Source organism: Pantherophis guttatus, chromosome 8, assembly GCF_059756535.1.
Source record: "Pantherophis guttatus breed Tessera chromosome 8, ASM5975653v1, whole genome shotgun sequence".
In the NCBI taxonomy this organism is placed as follows: domain Eukaryota; kingdom Metazoa; phylum Chordata; class Lepidosauria; order Squamata; family Colubridae; genus Pantherophis; species Pantherophis guttatus.
The window spans coordinates 43728366-43754997 of NC_142070.1; the positions used below are offsets into that span (position 1 = coordinate 43728366).

At 35.5% G+C, this 26632-nt stretch overlaps 1 protein-coding gene and 1 long non-coding RNA gene across 3 annotated transcripts in view; one reads left to right on the forward strand and one right to left on the reverse strand.

Moving 5' to 3' along the window:
* Positions 1–22631, forward strand: part of MTNR1A (melatonin receptor 1A) — a 30415-nt gene extending 7784 nt beyond the window's left edge. Inside the window, exons 1-2 of one of the 2 annotated variants that reach the window (XM_087874669.1) lie at positions 3257–3407; positions 16634–22631. In XM_087874669.1, coding sequence (XP_087730795.1) covers positions 16768–17502 — 735 coding nt within the window. In that variant the 5' untranslated portion in view covers positions 3257–3407; positions 16634–16767 and the 3' untranslated portion in view covers positions 17503–22631. Of the gene's footprint in view, positions 1–3256; positions 3408–16633 lie in introns of those variants that run through there. The other variant, XM_034442681.3, reaches the window with a different exon arrangement.
* On the reverse strand, positions 264–25180 carry LOC117680135 (uncharacterized). Its single transcript, XR_004595538.1, has 3 exons — positions 25161–25180; positions 1863–1902; positions 264–304 (listed from the first exon to the last, which is right to left on the reverse strand). It is a non-coding gene; the product is annotated as an uncharacterized LOC117680135 (long non-coding RNA).
* Positions 25181–26632: the final 1452 nt, after the last annotated feature.

Here is a 26632-nt window from a genome sequence, read left to right on the forward strand (position 1 = left end):
GGAAGAAATTATGGTCGTGACCAGAGGTTCTATTGTAAAGGTTTTTTTTTAAAAAAAAGGACTGGACATTTACTAACATATCTATGCCATAATTTTGAAGTTACAAGATGATGTCAACTTTTATTACACAGCTTTTTTCTTGATGAAAGGATTTGGTTAACCAGCCAAATATTTGGTTACAGACTATTACCCTGAGATCAGATTCAAACTGATTGAAACTGACCTTTCCTGGATAGCCAATCTTCATTTCTGCAATGACATGGACTTCCTTTCTCCCTCTTTACTTGCAAAGCGGACACAACGCCTTTGTGCAAGAAAATTACAGGCACTTCACTGCAAGACAACTTATGCCAAAAGTTACTATTGTGTACACATTATTTCTGCACATGACATATTATATGGTAATGTCTGGCAAATGTATTTATTTTTCTGAACAGGAAATTGTTGCCTATATAGGGAGATAGACAGTTGTATATTTATCAAAAGTCATGATAATAATGGGCTAATGGTGCATATAATGTGATCCACAAGTGTTTAAGTACTATTTATGATATGGGATGCCGTACAAGAAAGCTGTGAGCTGGTTGTCTGAGAAGGCAAAGAAGTAACTAACAATAACAGGGTCTTATATGGCTATCTGTGGTTTCTTCTATATAAGGGGATGCAGATGTGGTTATTTCAATTATTTTGCCATTCAGGAATGCCATACAGGATTCCACATGTGCTAATTATGTCCTTGCTGCACTTTATTGGGCATTTTCTAATTTATAGTCAGAGATAAAGCTAAGAGCTTGATAATTATGAAGATTTTGTTAGTTTCACAAAAATTAAATAGTAATTAGGCTAAGTCTATACTTATAGTGATTCAAGCTGAACAGTCTAGCAGTATGTTGTGACTGATTTAGGATTTAGATTTCCTTCCAGCACTGACCTCCTGAATTCGCAGAAATAAGAGTGGGATAGGGCCTATGCTTGGCATGATGCATTAGCCTTGCTGGATAACAAAGATGGTTTTGCATGTGTTAGCAGCATATCACAGCTATTTTTTGAAATTAAAGCTTGCTATCTAAATATGGAAAACAATTAGCATTTGAATATGCATATTCCCTTTCCAAAGCATTTAGGAGAGCACTAAGTTCCAGCTTTTCAGTTGGAATTCAATTTCCATAATTTTTAATTGATCTAGCTAATACAGAATTATAAGAATTGAACTACAACCAATGTGGAATGTAGCGTATTTAGTTACTTCTACAATTAGTAACATTCTTATGTCTTCTTTGTTATTTCTGAAAAGAAAGTAGTGCATAAAGCAATCCCATTTTATTTTTTTAGCAAATTAGTCATAGTTATATACAAAATCAATGACTTTTGATGCAACAGAATGTATTTAATGGTATTTGATGAGGTGAATGCTATTGCTGCTTTCCATTGCAATATCCATTCTTCTATTGTCACTTTTTGTGACACAGATTGACAGCAATCTGATTGCTTGATTCAACTGCCACAACATATTAAGACAAACATTATCATCTTCAATTGATGCAAGTTTGTAAACTGGGTTTTTTTTCTATCCAGATTTTTCTCCAATTATTATGCAACTTTTGATTTATTTTTGTTTTTTAACAAATAAACTGATATTCAGGAAAATAATAATAATTAGTTCTTAACCCAACTATAGAAACAGGGTAAAAAATTAAAAATCTTAAATATGGAAGTGTGATTAAATTATTATTCAGCGCAGTCTGTTCCACTCATTCTGCAAATATTTGCTTTAAATATAAAACAGCATTAATCCCTTCTCCAAATCTCAATTTTTAACTTTCATGGCACAATTCATCATTGAAATATAAATATTCACTTACCAATTATTGTTTTAATTTATTTTCTTATTGTAAGAACAACCTGGATAAGGCAGAATTCAAAGTTAGGAACTGGTATTCCCAGGATATCTGTGCTATATGGGAAATATTTCCGAAGTATTACAAAACCCAAACTGCTCTTAGCCAAACAAAAAGATAATCAAATTCAATAATATTGAAAATGAATGAGTGATGTACTGGTATATATATCTTTCTGATATATATAATATCATTGTTACGCAAATTTACCAAAGTAAATATAAACAATACCATGTGTTGTTTCATAATCTTCTTTCATCATCATATTTCATAATCAGAAAGTAGCCTGGGAAACATTCACTTCTGATCTTTTCTCTGTTTCCCCCTTGTGCAAATTTTCTCTTCTCACAGATACTCTTAGGGCATAGTTTAGTACTGGATTTGTATCAACCTAAATCCTGATTAACTTTAATGAGGACCGTATTTTTATTAGTTTCCAAAACTACTCCCAACTTCATTTGAAAATTTATATCAGAAATGATTTAACCATAGTTAAAGTTGAGGAGAAAGGGGAGGAGGAGAATAGGCCCAGGAGTGGTTAAGGCCAGTCCTTAGTTTGTGAATGATAACTGTCAAAGAATAAGTATAATATCTGTACCAAAGCTTCATAAATAATACAAATGAGATCATGAGTCAAAATAAAAAGTAGTGTACAAAGGATTCAAAGGAGGCGCCTCATGACACATGGGAGCATAACAAAGTGTTGCTCTTTGAATCATTAAAGCAGCCACATTTTTTCCAAGGCTCAGGTGGATACATTGAAAGCTATTCCCAGTTGTCTCTGGATGTCTTGTAAAATTTACCTTTTAACTGTTTTGTACAGCCCTCAAGTGAATCCTACAATTAGCAGGATAAATAGTCATTGATGGATGCCATTTTAGATTTTCAGTGTGTTGTCTCCTTTTTAAATGCTTTCATATCTGTGTGCTTCAAACATCTCTACACCATCTCTAGTGTAAATATGAGCTGCAACATATGATTCTGCTGATTGCAGCACTTGGCTTTAAATTAATTCTAATCAGTCATTTTAAGACCTAGTAAAGAAATTGAGGTCTATATTTGGAATGACAGACAGTTCCTGCTGACAGCAGTTTAATTAATTAATGAAGGACCCTTTTTTACAGAAATATTTGTTGAAAAACAAAAGGCCGGATGCTAGATTTTAATCTACTTCAGAAAATCAAATTGTCATTTTTACTTTCATTGTTTTCGGTGCCCTATTTTTGAACTGAAGTAGATTTTTAATTTTTTATTGCTTCCATGTCATAAAAAATACATTGATTGCTGCCTTGAATTTTGAAGTAAAAAAGTCCTTGTCATTATTGCAGATGTCTTTTGGAGCAAAAATGGAGGAGACATCTGAACCATCAGAAGGACATTTTCACTTTTAGAAGACCCGCTACTTATATGCAAACTCAGGATGTCTCCTCAGGATGCAAACTCAGGATGTCATGAGAAGAGAGTGAACATTTGTATTTCAGAATTGCCTTACATCAGGTAGCGTGAAGGGTAAGCAAATTGCATATATGGTGGGGGTGGGACTTAGCCACCTTAGACTGCAATTCCTACTTCTGTTTACAAGGAAGTAAGTTTCCTTGTACTTAGGTGGAGCTCACTTTTCTGTAGACGTCTATAGAATTGCATCTTAAATTTTTCTGCAGGCGGAGAATAAAAAACTTTCAAAAATGTTTTTGACGTTCCTTGTGAAATTTATGTCATGTTCGTTTATTTGATTTACTAATCAAATTTATATGGCTGACCATCTCGCTGAAAGTGACTCGGGGTGGTGTACAACAATTACAAAACCTACTAATACTATTTCCTGACATTTATATGAAAACAGGTTATGTTTTCTTATTTTTATCAAACCTTTTCAACCTACATGGCCTTCTGTATTTTTTGAGACGTTCATTTCCGGTGTTCCTGGTCACGTTGCCCTGATGACTGGGAATTTTGAAAGTGGTAGAGCTGCCATGTCTGAAAACTACTGAATTAGGAAAAGGTTTTCCATCAATTTCTGAATTTGAGATCTGAGAGCTGGATAAAATAGGAGCCTGGTGGCGCAGCAGACTAATAACCAGTTATTAACATTCAGCTGCCTGCAATTACTGCAAGTTCGAATCTCCTCAGGCTCAAGGTTGACTCAGCCTTCCATCCTTTCTAAGGTAGGTAAATTGAGGACCCAGTTTGTGGGGGCAATAAGCTGACTTTGTATAAATATACAAAAGTATGAAGGCTATTGCTTAACGCATTGTAAGCCGCCCTGAGTCTCCGGAGAAGGGCGGCATATAAATCAAATTAAAATAAAATAAATAATTTTTATTTCTATTATTGAACCCTTTCTTTCCGACTCTCTTCTCCAGGCACCCACAAATAGTAATGCAAGAATCTAAGAATGATCACAACTATTGAGCTAAATAATAATTGGAAAAAAGAATAATAATGAATTACGTATTTTTGAAATAACCTGTCAAACTAATACTTTAAATGTCTGTATATTTCTCTTAAAGTTTTTTAAGCCATTTCAACTTTAGGAAAAGGCAAATACTGATGCATGTGTATTTTGGTTTGAAGTACATATGTCTTCGCTATTCAAACATTTTTCATGCTACTTAGGCACTTTTTTTGAAGGGAAAGTTTGACAAAATTACATTGCTTTTTAAGAACTTTTTTTGTAAGCGGAAGAATTTTATTCTTCTGTTGTTATGTAATTTATGTTATCAATTTTTAGCAAATTTTTTCATAAATAATTTTTAAAAAAACACTAAATGAATCTGTTTCCTCTGATTTCCACTGTTGGTGGAAGAATGATGTTTGCCTTGACATTTTTATTATTATTATGTTTATTTAATAACTAGGAAATTTATATCCTTAAGAATGAGTCTTCATTTAATTTTTAGTCCATATTTTCTCTTTTTTTATTTGAGGGGAAGTTTATGTTCCGTGGCTATAGTATTTTGTAATGAGCTGTTGATATTTATTACTACATATACAGAAACTGGTGGTTCAGTTCTTCTTTATCACAAACTTCCAGCTTCCCATCTGTAAAATCTGTGATTCCACACTACGTCACTTAATGCACTGCAATCTCTATTTTTTTCTCCTGGTAAATCAGGAGAATAAATGGGATTTATTCAAAATGTACATGTACTTGGGATGATATTCTTACATTTATTAGTTATATATATATATATATATGTGAAATCAACAACGTATTCCTAGTTAACTTCATAAAAGCATAAAATGTGTAACAAGATAATACACAAAGAAATAAAGCATGAGCAATAATATACAGTAATCAACCAATAATAACCATAGGTGACCTCAAGCTGCAGCATTCTCCAAAGTTTTCATCTTTAATTAATTTTTAGAAAGCCATGGGGGGGGGGTCTAAACCTGGAAGAAGACTATTCCATAAAACAGAAGACCATTACAGAAAAACACTGTTCCAACTCCTTCATCTCCCCCAAATAGCAAGCCATTAATAACTTTTCACAGAAAGAAATCTCTTGGAAGCTATTGCATATCCTCTGATACAAGTCTTATGTGAGTATAGTGATTCTTACCAACCAATAAAAGTGTTGATATATTAGCAACCGCTGCAGTTTTGAAGTAATTTTCAAAGGCAGCCCATGTTTAGCACTTCACAGTCACGTTGTAAGCTTTGGCTACAGCTAGCACACCAGGCAAGCTATACAAAAACTTTTGCACATGGCCTCTATTTGCATATTCAGAAGTATCATGAGTTCGAATCATGAATCTTTTCCTTCAGGAGCAATGCCCTTCCTTCCAGAAATGAAAATGGAACTGATAGGACTGTTTCTGAACATTTCAGCTTGCTTTGTCACATCTGCAACTCAACTTCTGCCAGCAATCAAATCAAAATTTCCACATTGTCCATAGCTAGCTCAAAGATGGCTGTCAAATATGATATGCGAGGATCAACTACTAGCTGGTGACTGACAGTGCAATTGAAACTCTGCCTTATTTATGTCCCTATGACACAGATTAAAAACAGGCAGAACTTTCATTGCCCAATCATAAATGCCAGCTAGACTTTTTTTAAACTATACGCTATGGACACAATCTCTTACCTATTGGGTGTCCTGGTATTTTTCCAGCATCCCCCAATCTCTCACAACTGGAAAGAGAACAGTTTTCCCATTGATCCTACAAATTAGGAACAGGAAGCCAGAATTGCAGATGTCATTATGTTAGTCTTAAAGCTGTCAAAAAAGTTTGAGTTTAGGACATTACAGTTTAGTGGCAAAGCCACTAGTTTAGGGATGTAGGTTTGTTTTTTTTTAAAATAGCCTCTTTCAACCCCACAAAAATGGATGCTTACTGATTCATCAGCCATTTCATAGTCCCCATCCCAAATAAAACTTGAAAGTGTGGCCTTCCGATAAAAATAAGATTACCTGCCTTTATCTGTCCCACCTGAAACAGAGAAGAGGCCAAGCTTTATTTTTTTTGGTCATTTGGATGAGGAATAGAAAACTTTTCCGCCCCTTTAATTTTATTTTCATTCTGTCATGCCTTCACCTTAAAATTAAATGCATCAAAAGATAAAATTCTACTTTAATTTTGAATTGAATTATAGTACTTTTAGGTAGGGGTTTTTTGCCTTGTGAGAAATAAAATCCACATTATTGAATATCTGGCTTCTTATCAATTGTGATTAGTTGACAGTAAGTCAAATTGCCACACTCATTTCCATTTCTGCCCTCATAAGGCAATTACTTTTCAGTGTAAAGCAGCATGCTTCAAATACAAATATTGTAACATGTGAGTAGAAAGAAAGAAAAAAAGTTACAGAATTACTGCTTTAAGTTACTTGGATAATTTCCTCAAATGATTTCTCCATCAAGTGGCCTCGAAGTATGAGTCTTTATGAAATGTCAGTGGATTATTAGTTGTATGCCTCGGTCCTTTCCTTTTTAATAAGAATTATATTTAAAAGATAAGTACTAAAGGGGTTAGAAAAGGAAACATTCTTCTTATAAATTTGTTTTTTGTTTATCTTTGATATGTTGGAAATTCTTAAAGGGATTTAATAAAGAATGTTATATACTGCTTGGGCCTCATCCAGGTTACAGATTTTTGAAGATTATAGATTATTCCAGCAGGGAAAAGTATTCTTCAAAACTTAATTGTTTGGTTATCTAAAGGACTGCACTGCTAATATACTTTAAACATTCCATTGGTCTTGGAAATGATGAATCACAAAATTAATCAACTGAAATATCAAATAAATATTTATTAGCCTATTTTCTGAATCAAGTCAGTAAAAAAAAAAAAGTAATGTGTGGAGTTGTGATGAAGCAATTAAATGTTGGTATTAAATGACTGGTTTTGGAAAATTCTCTTGGTATATAGAAAACCAAAATTAAAGTATACAGTATCATCAATGCCATGCCTTTTACTATGCATTTTTATCATTATTTATATTACTTATAAACTGTCTTGAGTAGCTTTCTTCCTTCTTGGAAGTGAGGTATATGAATATCTTTAATAATTGCATCTTCATTTGTAAAAGGAGAAATGAAGAAAAAAAAACATTGTGGGATCATCATTCGATGTCACTTATCTAATTGTGGACACTTGCTACAAATGCAACAGAAAAATACTAGTTCCTATGAAGTAGTTTTGCATTTAAAGCATGGAATCTCAAAACACATGAAATACTGGTGGTTATACTGCAGACTACATTTTAACAGTGCAATTCTTTTAATATTGCACGGTTTATATATGTGGACATTGACAATCAAACTGCAAATGATGAGAGGCATTTAAAATCAGATTTAATTGCTTCTTTATCAATTTCTATTACATTTAGTGCATATGCCTTTCTGAGGATGGTTTACAGTGTTTACAGTTAATATGTTTCAAATATTTTATCTGTCTTTGCCTTATAAAAGACTAACAGGGTTGAAACTACAGGAAATTCCTGGGGGATGATGTTCCACAGGATAGATGATGCCAATGACAGTCAGGGCACAAAAGGACCATCCCTGGGCCCAGGTCCTGAGCATCTTTTCCTTCTATGCACACATGGGCAGACAGTTTCTGTTTGGAAGAGTCAAATCATATAAGATTTTGTTGGTCAAAACTATGTCATTCATTTGTTGTGCAAACCTATTGGTAACTAATGAAAGGGAATGAACACTGGTGTTCCATTCACATCCTGTCTGCCACATCTTATTTAACTGCAGTTTCCAAGGTATTTTGAAGTGCAGACCAACATATAGCATATCACAGTAGCAAACCACTCACAACTTCACTGCTTCACTGCACAACTTCACTGCTTTCCTGGCATTATTTGTTGATCCAAAAGAACTCCCAAGTTGCAAAGCTGCTCAGCTGGATGGGGGTGGAGAAGAACTCCTTCCATATCTAACACAGGAACTATGTCTAAATCAAGTAACATTTACCTGGGATTTCATCATTAATATCCACCCATCTATCCATTATTGCCTCCAGAACAGGATAAGGATTGTATCTTTGACTTGACAATATACAATTGGTTTTCACTGATAATAAATAAGGAATAACATTTTCCACTGGCCTCACATATGTTAAAGACTTCATATTTGATGTAATAGGCTTAATCTATTAGTCTGATTCATTCTTACCATATTGTATTTAAAGTGTACAAAGTTTCCTTTGGCTTCCTTACTTCTAATTGAGTAAATTGGAAATTCTTTGTTCTGTTTGCTTAATTAAGAAATTGTAGAAAACCTAAAAAAATATAAATTTATACAATATATACTTGATTTAAGAATTAATAATAGAAACAGGATTTCTTTATGACTTCTCTGTAGCTTGGCTAAAATGTTAGTGTTATTGACTTCAATGAGTATGTAATTTTTAAAAAAATTTCTGCTGTCTCAGAAAATGATGAGTAAATGAGTCATTTTCAGTATTCAGTATATAGCCAGATATTTTCAAGAAAGTTTTCAAGTTTTAGATTTCTTGTGGCAAATACATACTGGATTCAATGGACCTTTTAGTATGTGTAACTGGCCAGTTAAAATCAAAAGAAATTAAGAAGGATGTCAATCAGTGAAAGTTAAAACTAAATAATGTTGAACGTCATCATGTCCAGATTTAATTTCTGCCTTTTTAGTGCTGAAGCTTGGTATAGATTGCTTCATTTATTTCATTTTTATCAGATAATAAAATTATTATTTATGTATTAAAATAAATAAAAATATGTTACTATTGGAAAACTTTCCTTTTTTGTTTGAATGCCAAAGAATTAACTTCTCTCTAGATATTTTCTGCTAAAGGGATAGATTTTTGCATCCAAATCACTACATGCACAATTAATGTGCACATGGAAATTTAAAGATGGAAAAAGAAAGGTCAGTCAAATTAACTCTGGGGGAAAGACTAATGACTGAATCAGCATTTGAGTCACTGATTCCATGTCCATTCTTTCAGTTAAAAACAAGAATTCTCAGACCACAGTAAAAAAAAAAAGTTCAGTGATCTTTTTTTTTTGTCATGTGCATCTTCACTTCCTGATTAACTCTAAAGGGAATAAAAGTTCTACAATTCAAGATGAAATTACATTGACAACATCATGTATTTAGTATCTTACTCAGATTTCTATACCTTCTTTCTAGTAAGACTGTTTTTAAAGTTCTTCATATATCTTTATTGTAAATGTTTTTTGCTTATTCATTGTATCAGGATCAACAGACAATAATTCTTCTATATTTTGTAGAGCAGTGAATTATTTGTAAGTCCTTTAGCAAAATACCAAGATGTTAACAGAGAGTTGTAACTTTAAATGCCAGGAGCAAAATCTGTGACCCAGTTCTAAGGAGACTGAAAGCATACTATAATGTTTATTATTTTAATTTTCTGTTTCAATCTGAAAGTGTCTCAGTGAAATTGGTTAATACATATTCTCATAATAGTTTGTGATATTCTTCAGTTAGACGGTTCTTTTAAATGCCCAATGTTTTCTACTGTAGAAATACTGTAATTAATTCATCAAAGTTATTTTTGTTAAACAAAAATAAACTTTTATATTACATAATCTTTTTTTTCATAGTATTTTATTCATGTTTATTGCTCCCAGCCTGAATGTCTAAATCTGTAACTTTTAGCTAGGAAGCAGTATAACTATATGACTATATGATAGAAGGAAATATATTGGATACTAACACATGCAAAAGGTTCTAGATATCACAACATTGTGATGAAATTCAATCTTAATCATTAGGGTAATCATAGAGTCATGTCAAGTATTATTTCTATTCTATGTTCTATTATACACCTAGTATTTTTATCCAGTTTTGGGCATTTTACGAAAGACCTTGACCATCTGGAGCATTTTCAAAAGACAATATAAGTTGCTTGTGACTTATGTCATTGATTTAAAAATAACCAAATGACTTTCTCAAATAACAGCTCCTTCATATGACAAGGATTCTATGCTTCCATACCTAACAATCTTTATAGTGATTTTGATAAAACTGAACTCTGTAAGATGGAACAATGAAAAGAGAAGGTTATATAAATTATGATTCTAGGTAATCATTCACCACCCAGCTGAATTACTTCAAATATTAAATCTGAACTTCTTTCATATGATTTTGGTTTTATATGAGTGTTCTATTTTATGTGTTCATAAATATAAAATGTGTACAAATAAATAGTCCTTGGTATTCTCTGTGCTTGGCTGTTTTCTTGCAGATATTTCATTACCCAATGCTATTAAGGTGTGGAGTTTACTCTCAGTTTATATTCTAGGGCATGGATGTCAAACTCACGTTACCATCACGTGACGTATCACAATGTTTTTTCCCTTTACAGAGCAGGGGTGGGCATGGCCTGTGTATGACGTATCCAGCCTATGGGCCGCCAGTATGTAGATATTGTTTATGTCTATGTATCTACTGATGGCTAATTTGTCAAAGTGTCAGATTTCTAGAAATTCCCTAGCATTTTCAAACTTGCCTTGGTCTAGGATGGTCACAGTTTCCTGGAACTATGGTTAAGTCTGTCCATATGTTGTAAGTTTTCATCATGACTACTGACTTCTGGTTGGTGTTCTTGGATACATTCAGCCAGTTTTCTGCCTGTTTGACCTATGTATATTATAGATCAGTGATGGTGAACCTTTAAGAGACTGAGTGCCCAAACTGCAACCCAAAACCCACTTATTTATTGCAAAGTGCCAACATGGCAATTTAAGCTGAACAATGAGGTTTTACTACCTAAAATAATGATAAACAATGCAGAGTTCAGCTAATTGTTCTAAGAAAAATCTGATAAATGCACTTTTATGTTCCTTCATTTTTTTTCTGCTTTGAAATATTACATTTAGCAACAATAAAAAAGAAAAACTTTTGTAATATCATTTCTCTTTCCTCCCTCTCTCTCTTTCCCCCTCTCTTTCTCTCACTCTCCCTCCCTCTCTCTTTCCCTCCCCCTCTCTCTGCCTCTCTGTTTCTCTCTCTGTTTCTCTCCCTCCCTCTCTTTATCTCTCTCACTCTCTGTGTCTCATCAATCTATCTATCTATCCATCTCCCTCCATCCCCCCCTCTCTCTCTCTATCTATCATCTATCTATCTATCTATTTATCTATCTCTCCATCTATCTATCTGCCTGCCTGTCTCCCTGCGTATCTTTCTGTCTATCCATGCTCTCCTGTCTAGCTTCACGTGTCATGTGAATCCAACCACTTGAGCTGTGGAGAGGAAGTGGACGCTGGCAGGCAAACCCAAGCGTTAGAGATCCACACAAAATAAGGCAATTCCAACCTGGATCCTGTCAGGGCGACCCACCCTTCCACCCTCTCTCCCTCCATGGTGGGGGCCTGGGTAGCCTGAGTGCAGCTCCTTCCTTGGAGGCAACCAGCAAGCAAACAAACGTGGGGCTCTGGCTGGGAGGTGGTGGTGTGGAGTCCCACCTCTGGCCAGCAAGAGTGGGGCTCGCACCTTCCCTGCCACCACTGAGGTGCTGGTGCTGGCCGAGAAAGACACGCGAGCCAAAAGTTTGCAGCTGTGCTTAGCGGAGTTTGCAAGCGGGCTTGGCAGGGCCACTTAGCAGGTGACTCCGACCCCTGGTTTGCTTCAGTGCAGAGTGGGAATGCAGAAGGCAGAGGAAATCCGTGCCTCTCGACATTCAGCCCTCAAAGACTCCTTTGGGACAACTTTTTCTGCTTTTGAAACATTACACTTAGCAACAATAAAAAAAGAAAAATTCTTGTAATATCATTTCTCTTTCCCTCCCCCTCTTTCTCTCTTTCTCCCTCTCTTTCTCTCTCTTTCTCTCTGCCTCCCTCTGTTTCTTTCTCTCTCCCCCCCTCATGGATGGGGAGAAACTACTGAACTGATGCTAGGTGGTACAAATGACGAGCCCAGGAGCAGCACACTCATGCTCATCTGGCTGGCAGGGAGGCAGGACATCCCAACACAGGCAGCTCTGCAGTAAAAGAAACTGCTTTTTTTTGGCTGACCCAAGACGATGCAGGTTCACATTGTGGCTCCACATTGTAATGGGCTTCAGGAGGAAGACAGGACCCCATCTCCCCCATTGTGAAGCGTGTGAGTGAAAAAGTTCACTCGATCAATTCCAACTTCGTGAGATTTTTTTCTTTTGCAGGAAGTTGGAATTGAGTGAAACGCGATGGAGAAACACGATTGGAGCTGGACTGGGGCGATTGCATGCGTGCCCACAGAGAGGGCTCTGCACACGTGCCATAGGTTCGCCATCCCGGTTATAGATGTTTTCCTTCTTTGGCTGCTGGTCTTTTGATTTATTTAGGATGTTGTGGACAGCCTTAGTTGACTTATGTGCTACAGTGATTCCATGTGGTTGTAGTAATCTATTGGTGATTTGAATTGATGTGTGCAAATAATTGCATTCCGATCATATACTGTAAGTTTCATTTTAAAATGACAACTTTTTAGCATGTATATCTATTAGAAAATAAATGTTACTTAATCCAGTGATATTTGTTCCCAGGAAGTAAGTGGGTGTGTATATGTGTGTGTGTTTGTGTATTTGCAAATGAAATATTTAAGACATTTCTAAATTGATTTTAACTAATACATTCTACAGAGCCCATTAAGGTATCAAGCTAAAAATCAGGAATCTGCGAGTTCTAGTTCTGTCTTAGACATGAAGTCAGCTGGGCGTTCTTGGACCAGTCACTTTCGCTCAGCCCTTGGAAGGAGGCAATGGCAAGCCATTTCTGAAAATCTTGCCAAGAAAACTTGGCGACTAGTCTAGTTAATCACCAGAAGTCAACACTGACTTGAAGGTTCCATCTATCATCTATCAATCATCTTTCATCTAGCAGCTAGCTGATGACAAACCTGAAATCTATGTACCCACTGTTTTTTGAAATTAATAAAGGTATATTAGTATGCTTTAGATTTGACTTCATTTGAGAAACGACAACAAGTGTGCCTGGAATTAGTTCTTAGTCAAATGAGTATGCCTTAGCAAGTAGTAAATATTATATGTAATTTATTGCTTGGGAAAAAAAGCTGTAGAATCACTAGTAAAAAAATTTAATATATATATAAAGATAAAGCTCTTTAAGATTTTAAAAATATGTTACAAATTAAAATTTAATGAAGCAGTAAGAATACTTCTGAAGAAATAATTAAGTGAATTAATGTCAGAGAACGTACTAGAAATTTCAGAGGAAATTTTCAGAGCGATTGAAGATTAATTTCTCTAATAGAACAGAATTTGTATTGAACTATAGAAGTTTTAAAAGCATTTGTTTTAATATATGCAATAATGTACTAAACGCGTGCATCCATAGACATTATATCTATTAATATTACACAGTTTAAAATACAATTCAAACAGGGAGCCTTGATTCAACACTGGTACAGAGCCATTTAATTTGTGTACAATCTAAACAATCTAAAGTTACAATCTAAACAAATCTTTTGTACTTCTAGCATAAATGAGTTTTGAGTGCTATCATTAAAATAGATAAAATATACTTTTCCTGCATCTGAAATAACTTAGTAGTTACTGGTATTTACCTCATCTTTTTCAATATACTTCTTGCAGACTGATAAATGTAATGGGCACTTATAAAAGGAAACGTAAAACTATACCCCAATTCTGAGAATTACTACAAAGGCAGATTTTTTATATATACCGTATTTCCCTGAAAATAAGACTCTGTCTTATACTTTTCTGAACCCTGAAATAAGGCCAAGCGCTTATTTATTGCCGTATTGCTATACACTCAAAAGCCCAATTGGTCTTATTATCGGGGATGTCTTATTTTGGGGAAAACAGGGTATATAACAAGACTATCTACTCTTATTGTTGAAGGTTCTGTTTGCAATTGTAAAATGCTAAATGCTTGCTGAACATTGCAGAAGGTTATATTGTCTAATTATTCTGTTCCAGTTCCATTTCATCCTGCCATATTAAGATAAAAACTTGGATAGAACTATAAGATTCTTATCCCTTCAAGTATCCAAATTACTGTATAACACTGTAAAGTCTTGCAGTTCTTAGGAAAGGTAGTTTTGACAATGAATCCTTGTCCAACAGTTCACTGAAGGCAGATTGGCATCCACTTTGTTGAATTAACAAAGACAAGAATGAACTAAACTAAATTAAACTAAAATGTGGACTGTTTCAAAGAAATACCTTTGCAAAGAGGGTTCAGGAATTTATCAATATGACCTTAATTCAGAGTGAGCCCATTCATTTTGTACAAGATAGCCAAGATTTTGTGTAATATTTTGTGAAACTCATTTTCTTACATGCTGGACATATTTCTTCAAACTTTTGGAAAGCTGGAAAATTTCTGCTCCAAACTGCATTTGTGGTCTAAGGAAATAGTAACCATGAACATAATGGAAATATTATTTAAAACATTAAAAACCTTTAATGTGGTTTAATAGCCATTGCAACTTGATTATTGTTGTACACAGCTCTGTAATACTGTAGTTTAGTTTCTACAATCTGGTTTATTTGCAGTAACACAGATATCTTATTAATAGTTACTAGATTGTTCTGACTATAACGGAAATCACAAATCATGCAATCACTTCATAATCACAATCACTGACTCTAACACAATCACAAATCATAAACCCTTAGATTACATACAAAACCATCATTACATACAAACACCCAGTTTTATCAGGGTTTCAGCTAGATCCAAGCACTAAGCAGGACAGCAACCCTTTGGGAATGGGATTCTTTACAAAGCACATTTGTAGGGTTCCTGGTTCTTAAATGCCTCTCTGGATCAGTTGTTTAATTAACAGTTTGCTTGTATCTCCTAAATAGAGTCATTTGGCTAAGGCAGTTCACAAACGTGACAGCTGCTACCAGAATTCTCTTAGCTAAGATACTAAAATAGATCTATGTGAAAATTACTAATAATGTAAAATATATGGCCTATTTTTAGATGGACAGATATGTTGAAGTACACATGCTTTCGGCTGAAATGAACACTTTGAGTTTAAAGCCATTCACATCCTTTTATATAGCCACCTACACTACCAAAAGTAATTCCCATCGGCCTTTATGAATTACCATTTAATATGCACGAGAATTATTATACATATACTTAATGTAGGTTTATATATAGAATCTGGATTATAAAGGCAGGCATTTCACATTTGAGGCAAATGTAAGAATTGTGAAAAGAATGTAATATTCCTGAGAATATTTTTATTTTCCTTCAACCATTATGGGCCCTAAAGTCTGGAAGTCTGTTCATCCAAATTGAACTAGGTCTAGGATTATTAGAGCAGAATGAGACTATGATAATAGTTTTGTAATCCTGAATGTCTATCCATATTATTTTCTTTTCATATTAAGACAGATCAAATAGCTTTCAATACATGTGCCCAAGTAGTTAAAATAGTATAAATTTTATCCCATTTCCTGCCTGTTTTAGCAGGAGTGAATTTTATCCATTCAGTTAAAAATTTAATTTCATTTACAGTCTTCACTATATAAACATACTCAACTGTCTCTAATGTATACTAATTAACTTTAATTTTCAAAATAATTTATGCAATTTGCCTTTATGTTTATCTTCGTTTAGTGAATTTTCAAGAACTAGATTTTGTAATGTATCCCAATATAGTTTCCTTTTTAAAGAAACTAAAGACTTTTCTATACATTAAAAAAAAAAAGTTTTGTCTTGCATTTCTCACAAATACTTTCTGTGTAATTGTAGACATTTGAGTATCAAAATATTGCTATGCTGTTATCCAACTTGATGGTTTTTCATAAACTTAAAGTTTATTTATTTTGAAAAAGTTGAGTCATTTTTAGTGTATGCATATATATATATTGGCAGAGTTAGGAATATTTTTCTAAAACCTTCTACTGAATGAAACATAATGCATGTATCTACAGAAATCAATGTTTTTAAGTAATAATAACTATTACATAGTCTTTATAGTAGTCTCAAATAATTAACCAATTAATAATTAATTATAGTACCCTCAAATAATTAACCAATTAATAATTACTTTCATTAATCACCTAGAGTTTCTACCAGTTCTCTGTGTGTGTGTGTGTGTGTTTTCCTGTATGAAACATTTTATTATGATCAAAATTATGACTCTGATGGGTTGAATTCAGAATAAATTTCTCATGGAAGAAATGAATGCACATAAAATCACACTTTAATCTTCAATTCAGCTTGTATGTAACTTTGTGTTTAAAAAATGCTATAAGTTATTTACTAATATATTATGTTTATTTTTCAGGAAATGTTTTTGTAGTCAACTTAGCTATCGCCGATCTGATCGTAGCTATCTACCCATATCCTCTGATCTTGACATCTGTCTTTCATAATGGCTGGAACCTTGGATATATACACTGCCAGCTCAGTGGATTTCTTATGGGCCTGAGTGTGATTGGATCTATTTTCAACATTACAGGCATTGCTATTAATCGATATTGCTACATCTGCCACAGCCTCAAGTACAACAAGTTGTACAGTGAAAAGAATTCTGTCTGCTATGTTGTTCTAATCTGGACTTTGACTTTTGTTGCTATTGTGCCAAACTTTTTTGTTGGATCCCTTCAGTATGATGCTAGGATTTATTCATGTACTTTCTCTCAGTCAGTAAGTTCCACATACACCGTAGCAGTGGTCTTTTTTCATTTCATTCTTCCAATAACCATAGTAACATTTTGTTACCTGAGAATATGGATCCTCGTTATCCAGGTACGGAGAAGAGTTAAACCTGACTACAAACCTAAGTTAAAGCCACATGATTTCCGGAACTTTATCACCATGTTTGTAGTCTTTGTACTGTTTGCAGTCTGCTGGGCTCCATTGAATTTCATCGGCCTTGCAGTGGCTGTCAGTCCAGAAATGATAATTTCCAAGATTCCAGAGTGGCTGTTTGTTTCCAGCTACTACATGGCATACTTCAATAGTTGCCTTAATGCTATCATTTATGGACTTCTAAATCAGAACTTCCGTCGAGAATACAAACAAATACTTAGGACACTTTGTACAAGAAAAGTTTTCTTCCAGGACAGTTCTAATGATGCTCCAGAAAGGATAAAAAGCAAGCGCTCACCCCTGCTCACAGAAAACAATTTAGTGAGGGTTGGGTCAGTATGAGGGGAGAAATCTAGTTACTAACAATTACTAAATATTATGTTACATGACACCCAAGTATTAAATTCACGTACTAGCCTTGTTCTTCAACTTCTGTTACAATACATGGAAACTTACATGTATATATTGTATGCATTTAGATAAGATTATATGTATAACATTTTGGAACCAAGCTAATAATTACATATTCTATTATCACATTATGTATAATGTTACACACAGCAGGCATGATTTCAACAAAGATACTTGAAAACCATTGGCAATAGTTAAGAAAATATGTCAGTTACACTTGACATTGATTAGATAATTTCCAGTAATTCAGTGACATCACAAATGTACATTGCACTCCTACACAAGTCTTTTCTAATGTAAGATCACTGAATTCATAAAGGCTTGTAGTTGGGTACATGAAGGTATAGAATTGTAGTTTTGGGTTATTAACAGAATTATAAAATAATTCCCTGTAAATTACTTGTGTAATTTAGATTAGCCCAAAAAATGGATTAAAACTAATCAGCTCATTACTTTGATTTCCTATGCTTATCACAGCTTCTTCCAACATTCAGCAGCCTCTTCCATTGCTAGCTATCCTAGAAGAGATTCTGTCAGTACACACAGTTTTAAAAAATGAGATTGTGAGACTTAGTTGCTTCTTTGCCTCAACCAAAGGAACATTATAATTATATGGCTCCAAATCTATTTCTGTTGCCAATAATTTGGAAGCACATCTTAGAACCAGAAAAGCTTTTGATATGAAGCCTCCTTTGATCTGCCTAAGACAAACTACAAGATCATTTCCCTTTTTGCTTTTTTGGACATCAGACCTGGATGAGGTCTTGAAAGGCTGGAAAGGGAAAATTTGTTTTCTTTATGTTCAGAAGGGGCAGGGTATCTTTAACTTAAAGTTGCAATAATATGTCCATTTTATTCTGGATAATAAAATATTTTATTAAAATTGTGAAATAAAATATTGGCACATTAAAAAAACAAGCATTAGTCCTTAATTTATATTTTGAAAGAATTTTATTAAAATTAATAGCACATAATGATTTGGTGCTTTAAGGTTAATTCACTTGCATTAATTATAAAGTTACCTGATACATTTGCAGTATATTAGTGGTTAACAAACTTTAATTGTACTAGTAATTTTAATGACTCTTATACACTGATTTATATAATAAGATTTTTAGTTCTCTGATTTTTTTAGAAAAAACTTTAAATTTATGAATATAATTGATCAAATGGGATCTTCTAAAATGAGTTCATGATTAATTATAACTCTTGGTATTTTAAAAATAGAACATAATCATTTTTCAAGAAGAAATTCTGTTTTCATAGAATCAATTTTAGTTAAATTGTAATATCCATTACATCGTAAATTTATTAATTGTTCCCTTTAAAGTATAACAAAAAATATAAAATCCAAGAATCCAAGAATCCCTAATAAACATTAGGGTCCAAGGCTTTGTAGAAACAAAATGTATATCAATCAGAAATAATTTTTCTAATAAATAATTTTTAAAATAAGAACATGAACAAATTTGAATGGGCAGACATAATTTGCCTATAATATTCTTTAAAATAATCTTAGTAATACCTGATTTTTCACAATCATATGAACATTTGTTGGATTAGCAGTAGCCAAGAATCATTATACAAGTTTTTAGATATTAGAAACAGACATGATAAAACCAGTTGTTAACAAAATAATTTGTTTTCTCTAAATAACCCTTGAAATAAAAGTGGATTGAAATAATAGGTTATATATTATCCCATTAATAAAGTCTATATAAATCTGTCCATGAACACTTGATACTCCATGAATATTTCTTCATGAATACTTTACTTGAGGAACAAATGCAACCAGGTTGTTACAGTATATGAGCTTTTTATTAGCATCTGATTAACCTGCAGAAAATTGGAATAAATGAGCATGTTATCAGATTTAGCAAGTCTCTCTTTATATTCCTTGTTTCAATAATTCACAATTCTTACTTTATTCTATCCTGGTAAATTTTAAAATCTGACAGATCTAGCAGAATATTTCTGTTGTCAAAACCTACTGTCTCTTGTGTAGCAGTAACTACTACCATATAACATTCATGTGGAGCCAATCAACTTAATGAAGGAGAAATAAGGTTCACCATACAACTATTTAAGCAGAAGAGTTGTGTTGTTAGAAACTTCTGAAGTTAATCTGATGCTGCCATTGAGAGCATGCCACCAATTTAAAACGTGGGTATGCATTGATACCTGCTCAGATATTTTCATAGGCTACTCCCCAAAATAGTATATCGTTAGCTAAGGGATCTGTACTTTATTCCATGTAAAATTCTTCTATTTAAAATTACTTGTGTTGTGACATCTGCAAATTTGACTAAGTGACCAGAATTTCAGTACTGTTATGATGCAGATTGGCTAGTGGTAACAAATGATGACAAAGAAATTTAAAAATACAAGAAGTGTCATTGCTGTGTAGAATGAAAATGAAAAAGAATTATCATTAATTATACAAAATCAAAATAGGAAAGAGATGAGGTCAGAGAAAGGCGACTACAAAAGTACCTTTCCCAGGTTCTCTTTAGGCCTGGGACTAACTATACCGAGTTAGCACTCTGGTATATCCCTAAAGCTAATGTGAGATATCACTGAAGGAAATAATCCATCCCCTTTTCTCAGGATTTAGCTCACTCACAAGATGTGGTTTTTTTAAAAAAAAAATTGTTAGGGATTTTGACAGTTATTCTGACACTAAGGCTTGTTTTAGATGATCTTAGAGTTTTCATGTTTCTCACTTTCATGTGAGAAACTTCCATGGTGTAAAACTACAGTCGGCTTTCAGCAATCACTGTCAAAGCCTTGCAAAATAAAAATGACTTGGCATGTCTCCATCCATTGCTTGGTAGATGGTGAATTGTGTGGTGAAATGCACCATTATAACATAATAGATGAAATTGGCCTTGGTAGCTATGCTGGACAGGAGACGAGTAAAATATAAGGGGAATCAGGCGGTAGAGTAGTAGAATTTTGTAACAAGAGCTGGTTAGCCCCTCTCAAAATCAGCTATGGATGTTGTTTTAAGTCAAGTATGCTGGATATCAAAGAAATAAATCTTCCTCTGCTTGTATATAATTAGAGACAAAAAAAAAGAATCATGCTATGCATTAAGCCCAAAGTATGTAATTCCAGGAGAAGCAGATTCCAGATGAAAAGAGGAAAAAAGGGGAGATTCATAATAATTTGACCCTAAGATGTAATTTTTATTTCAGAATTTTATAAGTTTCGTAGTCTGGAAGAAATTTTTTTTAAACCACTTGTGGGACAGAATTAATTAGTCATCTGAAGAAGTAAGTTTGAAACAGATCATTAGCTTATTGTGAGAGGCTACAATTTAGCAGATCCTGTGAAACTAGGAATTCAGTAACAAGATAAATACTGGCAAGTCAGAAAGAACAATAATCTTTAAAACAGCAGTCACAATCACAGACTGCAGCTGTGTGAACAAATCAGAGAGTGACTTGTTAGACAAATGATCATCTTCTGCATGAATTATACTGAGACCATAAATGTGAAACAAAATATTTCCATAAAAATAAATCACATCACTTATCTAAAAGACATCATTTATCTAAAACAAATCACTTACCTACAAAACTTTCTGATGGCATAAATTTATTTTAAGTTAAAAATAATTCAGAAATAAAGTGTTAACAATTGGCAAAAAAAACTTATAACCACAACTCAACCCAAAATTTATGTTGTTCAGTGAGAAATTTGTTAAGTGAGTTTTGCTCCATTTTATGACTTTTCTTGTTATGTTTGTTAAGTGATCACTGCAGTTGTTAAATTAGCCACACGGCTGTTAAGTGAATCTGGCTTCCCTATTGACTTTGCTTGTCAGAAGGTTGTAAAAGGGGATCACATGACCCGGGAACACTGCAACTGTCATAAATGTGAGTTAGTTGCCAAGCATTCAAATGTAAATTGTAATCATGGGGATGCTGCAGTGATCTTAAGTGTAAAAAACTGTCATAAGTCATTTTTTTCAGTTTAAAGTTGTAACTTCGAACAGTCACTAAATGAACTGTTGTAAGTGAAGACTGTCTGTGTATTTTGAATGCTATGTAGATCAGGGGTGGGCAACTGTGGCCCTTTTACAACCTGTGGACTTAAATTCCCAGAATTCCTGAGATAGCCAAGCTGATGTAGATGAATGAATAGCACAAAACTGCCCTATCTGAAAGTATCTAAAATAGGAATTAAAATAAGGTGTAAAGATGCTATCAAATTGCAGCTCAGAAAAGAGTTATTGCTTTTCTAATTCAGATTTAAATTCAATTTCCAGAAACCAATGGGAATTGTAGCTGGGTAAAAAGGGAGTACCACGGATCTTGAACAAAGAATTGTCCATAAGCCATGAAAATATAAATTTTTACCTTAGTTGTAATACATATATACCCATAAGTTTCTACTATTTTGAACATCTCAATAATGCTGAAAGCAATGTAGTAACAAACACATTCATATTCATGAATAAGTAAAAATTTACTGGGATTGTAAATATTTATTTGCCTGCAGTGAATCTCTCATCATTAAACAGTAACAGAATAAATATCTACCATATCTCTATCTACTTATTTGTCTACCTTTGCATCTGTCTGGGAATATCAGCAGCAACTTCCAAGTATTAGACAATGTGATTAAATTGCTTCTATTTTTATTCAAATGAACAAATTGATCCAAATTCCCAAAAGCTTTATGATAAAGTCCACATTTAGAATTAGATATAGGAGGGGGGGGATCATCCTACATAATTTTTGTATACAAATTGACCAAATTCATATCCTTCATAGTTAAAAAGATGATTCTGAATATGTATATGATGAAAGGCTGCACGTTTAAAAAATATCAAGACAATTTGTAATTTTCTTCCCTGCATGCAAAACCCCCCCGTTATGCTAAGGAACAATCTACACAAAAATATGAATATAAAAACCAAATACATATTGGAAAAAGAGCACATAAATGTATATTTGTGGCAAAAAGTACATGAAGGTGTATTTTCATGTCAACTTTTCTTTTGTAAACCGCTGTGAAGATGGGCTCAGATTAAAGCTGCAACTGAGAGAAAATTTAAAATGGATTTATTGTACTTCTGTATATGAATTTATTTATTATTTATTATTTAAATTTCTATACCGCCCTTCTCCAAAATAGGACTCAGGGCGGTGAACAGCCAGAATAAAAAACAATACATACAAAATTTAAAAACAATTTAAAATAATTAAATATTTTTGGCCGTAAATTAAAATAACCCAATTTAAAATCAATTTAAAATTAACTCAAGCCAGCCCCGCTAATTGAAATAAATGGGTTTTCAGGGCCCGACGAAAAATCCGGAGGTCTGTTATTGTACGTATCTCTGGGGGGAGGTTGTTCCAGAGGGTGGGCGCCGCCACAGAGAAGGCTCTCCCCCTGGGGGTCGTCAGCCGACATTGTCTGGCGGACGGCACCCTGAGGAGGCCCGCTCTGTGCGAGCGTACTGGCCGGTGGGAGGCTATTGGTGGCAGAAGGCGGTCTCGTAAGTACCCCGGCCCTAAGCCATGGAGCGCTTTAAAGGTGGTCACCAACACCTTGAAGCGCACCCGGAAGACCACCGGGAGCCAGTGCAGCTCGCGCAGGAGAGGTGTTACGTGGGAGCGCCTCGTCGCCCCCATAATCCCCCGCGCGGCCACATTCTGGACCAGCTGGAGTCTCCGGGTGCACCCCAGGGGGAGCCCCATCTAGAGAGCGTTGCAGTAGTCCAGGCGGGAAGTGATGAGTGCCTGAGTGACCGTGCGTAGGAGTCCCGATCTAGAAAGGGGCGCAACTGGCGTATCAGGCGGACCTGATAAAAAGCCCCCCTGGCCACGGCCGTCAAATGATCTTCCAAAGACAGCCGTGCATCCAGGAGGACGCCCAAGTTACGAGCCCTCTCCGCGGGGGTGAGTGATTCGCCCCCAATAGCCAGCGATGGCGTCAGCTGGCTATATCGGGACGCCGGAAGCCACAGCCACTCGGTCTTGGAGGGGTTTAGTCGGAGCCTGTTTCTCCCCATCCAGGCCCGCACGGCCTCCAGGCACTGGGACATCACTTCAAGGGCATCGTTGGGGTGGCCTGGGGTGGAGATGTACAGCTGGGTGTCATCAGCGTACTGATGGAACTCCACCCCGAAGCCACGGATGATCTCACCCAGCGGCTTTACATAAATGTTGAACAGAAGGGGCGAGAGGACCGACCCTTGTGGCACCCCACAAGCAAGGTGCCTCGGGGTCGACCGCTGCCCCCCTGTCAACACAGATTGCGACCGGTCAGAGAGGTAGGAGGAGAACCACCGCAGAACAGTGCCCCCCACCCCCAACCCCGCCAACCGGTGCAACATGATACCATGGTCGATGGTATCAAAAGCCGCTGAGAGGTCTAACAGGACCAGGATAGAGGAGCAACCCCTATCCCGAGCCCTCCAGAGATCATCCACCAACGCGACCAATGCCGTTTCCGTGCTGTGCCCAGGCCGGAAGCCGGACTGGAGCGGGTCTAGATAGACAGCTTCATCCAGGTACCGGGGAAGCTGTTGCGCCACCACACTCTCAACAACCTTCGCAACAAAGCGAAGGTTGGAGACTGGACGATAGTTAGCCAAAACAGCCGGATCCAGAGAGGGCTTCTTGAGGAGGGGCCTCACAACCGCTTCTTTCAAAGCGGCCGGCAGGACCCCCTCACTCAAAGAAGCGTTAACAATCTTCTGGAGCCAGCCTCGTGTCACCTCCCAGGAAGCCAGTACCAACCAGGAGGGGCACGGGTCCAATAAACATGTGGTTGCGTTCAGCCGTCCCAGGACCCTGTCCATGTCCTCGGGAGCCACAGGATCGAACTCCCCCCAGATAACACTCTCAAGACCTGCTTCAGTCATCCCGTCCGGACATACCCAGTCAGAGGCCAGCCCTTCCCGAATCTGAGCGATTTTGTCATACAGATACTGCACAAAGTCCTCAGCTCGGCCCTGCAAGGGGTCATCCCGCACTTCCAGATGGAGGAGGGAGCGGGTCACCCTAAATAGGGTGGCCGGGCGATTATCTGATGACGCGATAAGAGCAGCAAAATAGCTAGATTTCGCCGCTTTTATCGCCACTAGGTAGGTCTTAATATGAGACCTCACCAGTGTTCGGTCGGATTCGGAGCGGCTGGTCCTCCAACTACTCTCCAGGCGTCTTTTCCGGCGCTTCATCTCCCTAAGCTCCTCGGAGAACCAAGGAGCTAGGTGAGTTCGGTGCCGGGTCAGAGGCCGCAAAGGCACGACACGGTCCAAGGCCCCGGCAGCCGCACTATTCCAGGCGGCCACCAGGTCTTCAGCCGAGTCATGAGCCAGAGTCTCAGGAAATGGCCCAAGCTCCATCTGGAACCTATCAGGGTCCATCAGGCGCCTGGGGCGGAACCATCTGGTCGGTTCCGCCTCCCTGCGGCGGGGTGCAGCAGTTAGAAAGTCCAGTCGAAGGAGCGAGTGGTCAGACCATGACTTGCAATAATGCAAGACATTATTGCAGAACGTCTAATAACAGTTGAGATGAGGCAAGGAAGAATATCTTTTTCATCTATGGACTGCAAATTCTTTTGCCAATTACCTGGAGTTTTGTAGCTTTCTTCATAAAACACACACACACTTAAGTCTTCCTTTTTAAAAAAAATTAGGTATTGCTTCACCCTGAGATAAAAAGAAACTTCTTTTGAGATATATTAAACAAATCAATTTTATATTAATGATTTGGATAAATCCAGAATCCTGTACTCAACTGAATCATTTAGAATGATTTAGCCCTCTTTCCAGAATGTCACATGTTTCCTAAGAGATCCTCTTAAGTGAAATTATTCCAATGAATCAATATGATTTACCAAGTTGGAAGTGAGTCAAGTATTATCCCTCATGTGCTACCTACATCTCTTGCATACAGATAAGTTGTATGGGTTTTATATAATATTTTTTGTAAATCTCCTTTGCAAATAGGACATTTGTGTCCTACATTTTCTAGAATATTCTGCTCAATGCTGTATATTCAACTCACATATTTGCTAAGTTAATGCCCCAAACCTGCTTTACACTGTACTTAAAACTGAAATCTACTATTAGTAATGAACTTATGAAATCAAAAATTGTTCATCAAAAATAGGAACTTTTCTGATTCATCACACATATCTCACAATTCTGGACTCTTAAACTGGACAACAAGAATCAGAGGAACAAGAGACAAAGTCCTTCTCATAATTGTAAAAATTGCCCGCCTTTATACAACTGTCTCAAGTACCTCAAATCAAAGCAGATTTCATTTCATTTCATATTTATAAGTGTGTGCATAGGTTATCAGCAGACAGATATATGAAAGGCAAAAGTAAACTTGATATCAAAAGTCTAAAGATAAGGGGGGGCATTCAAGGACATATCAAGAATATAAAAATATAAACAGAATTAAGAAAGAAAATAAAGGGAAAGAAAATTTCATACAGGGTAATTTTTAATTATATATTGTTAAAGAGGTAGAAGTAATGATGTGGAACAATAAGAAAAAGTTATGATTGGCTATCTGGCATTGAATAACAACATTCTAGACCACAATATTTATTTCATATTCCATTAAATTTTTCTATCTGATTTAACAAGCAATCCAAATGAAAAATATTAATACAAGCAGCTCAGTTTAGTAATCACAATGACAAATCTTACTTAACTATATAATATAAATTGCTAGTATGTCCCTTAAAAGTATCAATTACATCAAAAGATAAATCTCTGAATCAAAATATATTATATAGTAAATATATGAGTTATTCATCTGGGAGAATTCTCTATGTACCTTTTTGTATAACTTTGTGTCATTAGAGAACTGTTGTGTAATTGGACTAGAATTTCCATTGCTAAGCAATATGGTCATAAAACACAACATCACATGACAATGCCATGGCAATTCTGGTAGTCTCCAGTTACCATTGTTAAGCAAATCACCATGGATCACTAAGCAAAGATTTCCCATGAATACAACTTCTAATTTCCTCCTGGTTTCTCCATTGACTTTGGTTATGAGAAGCTGGCAGGAAATCAAGA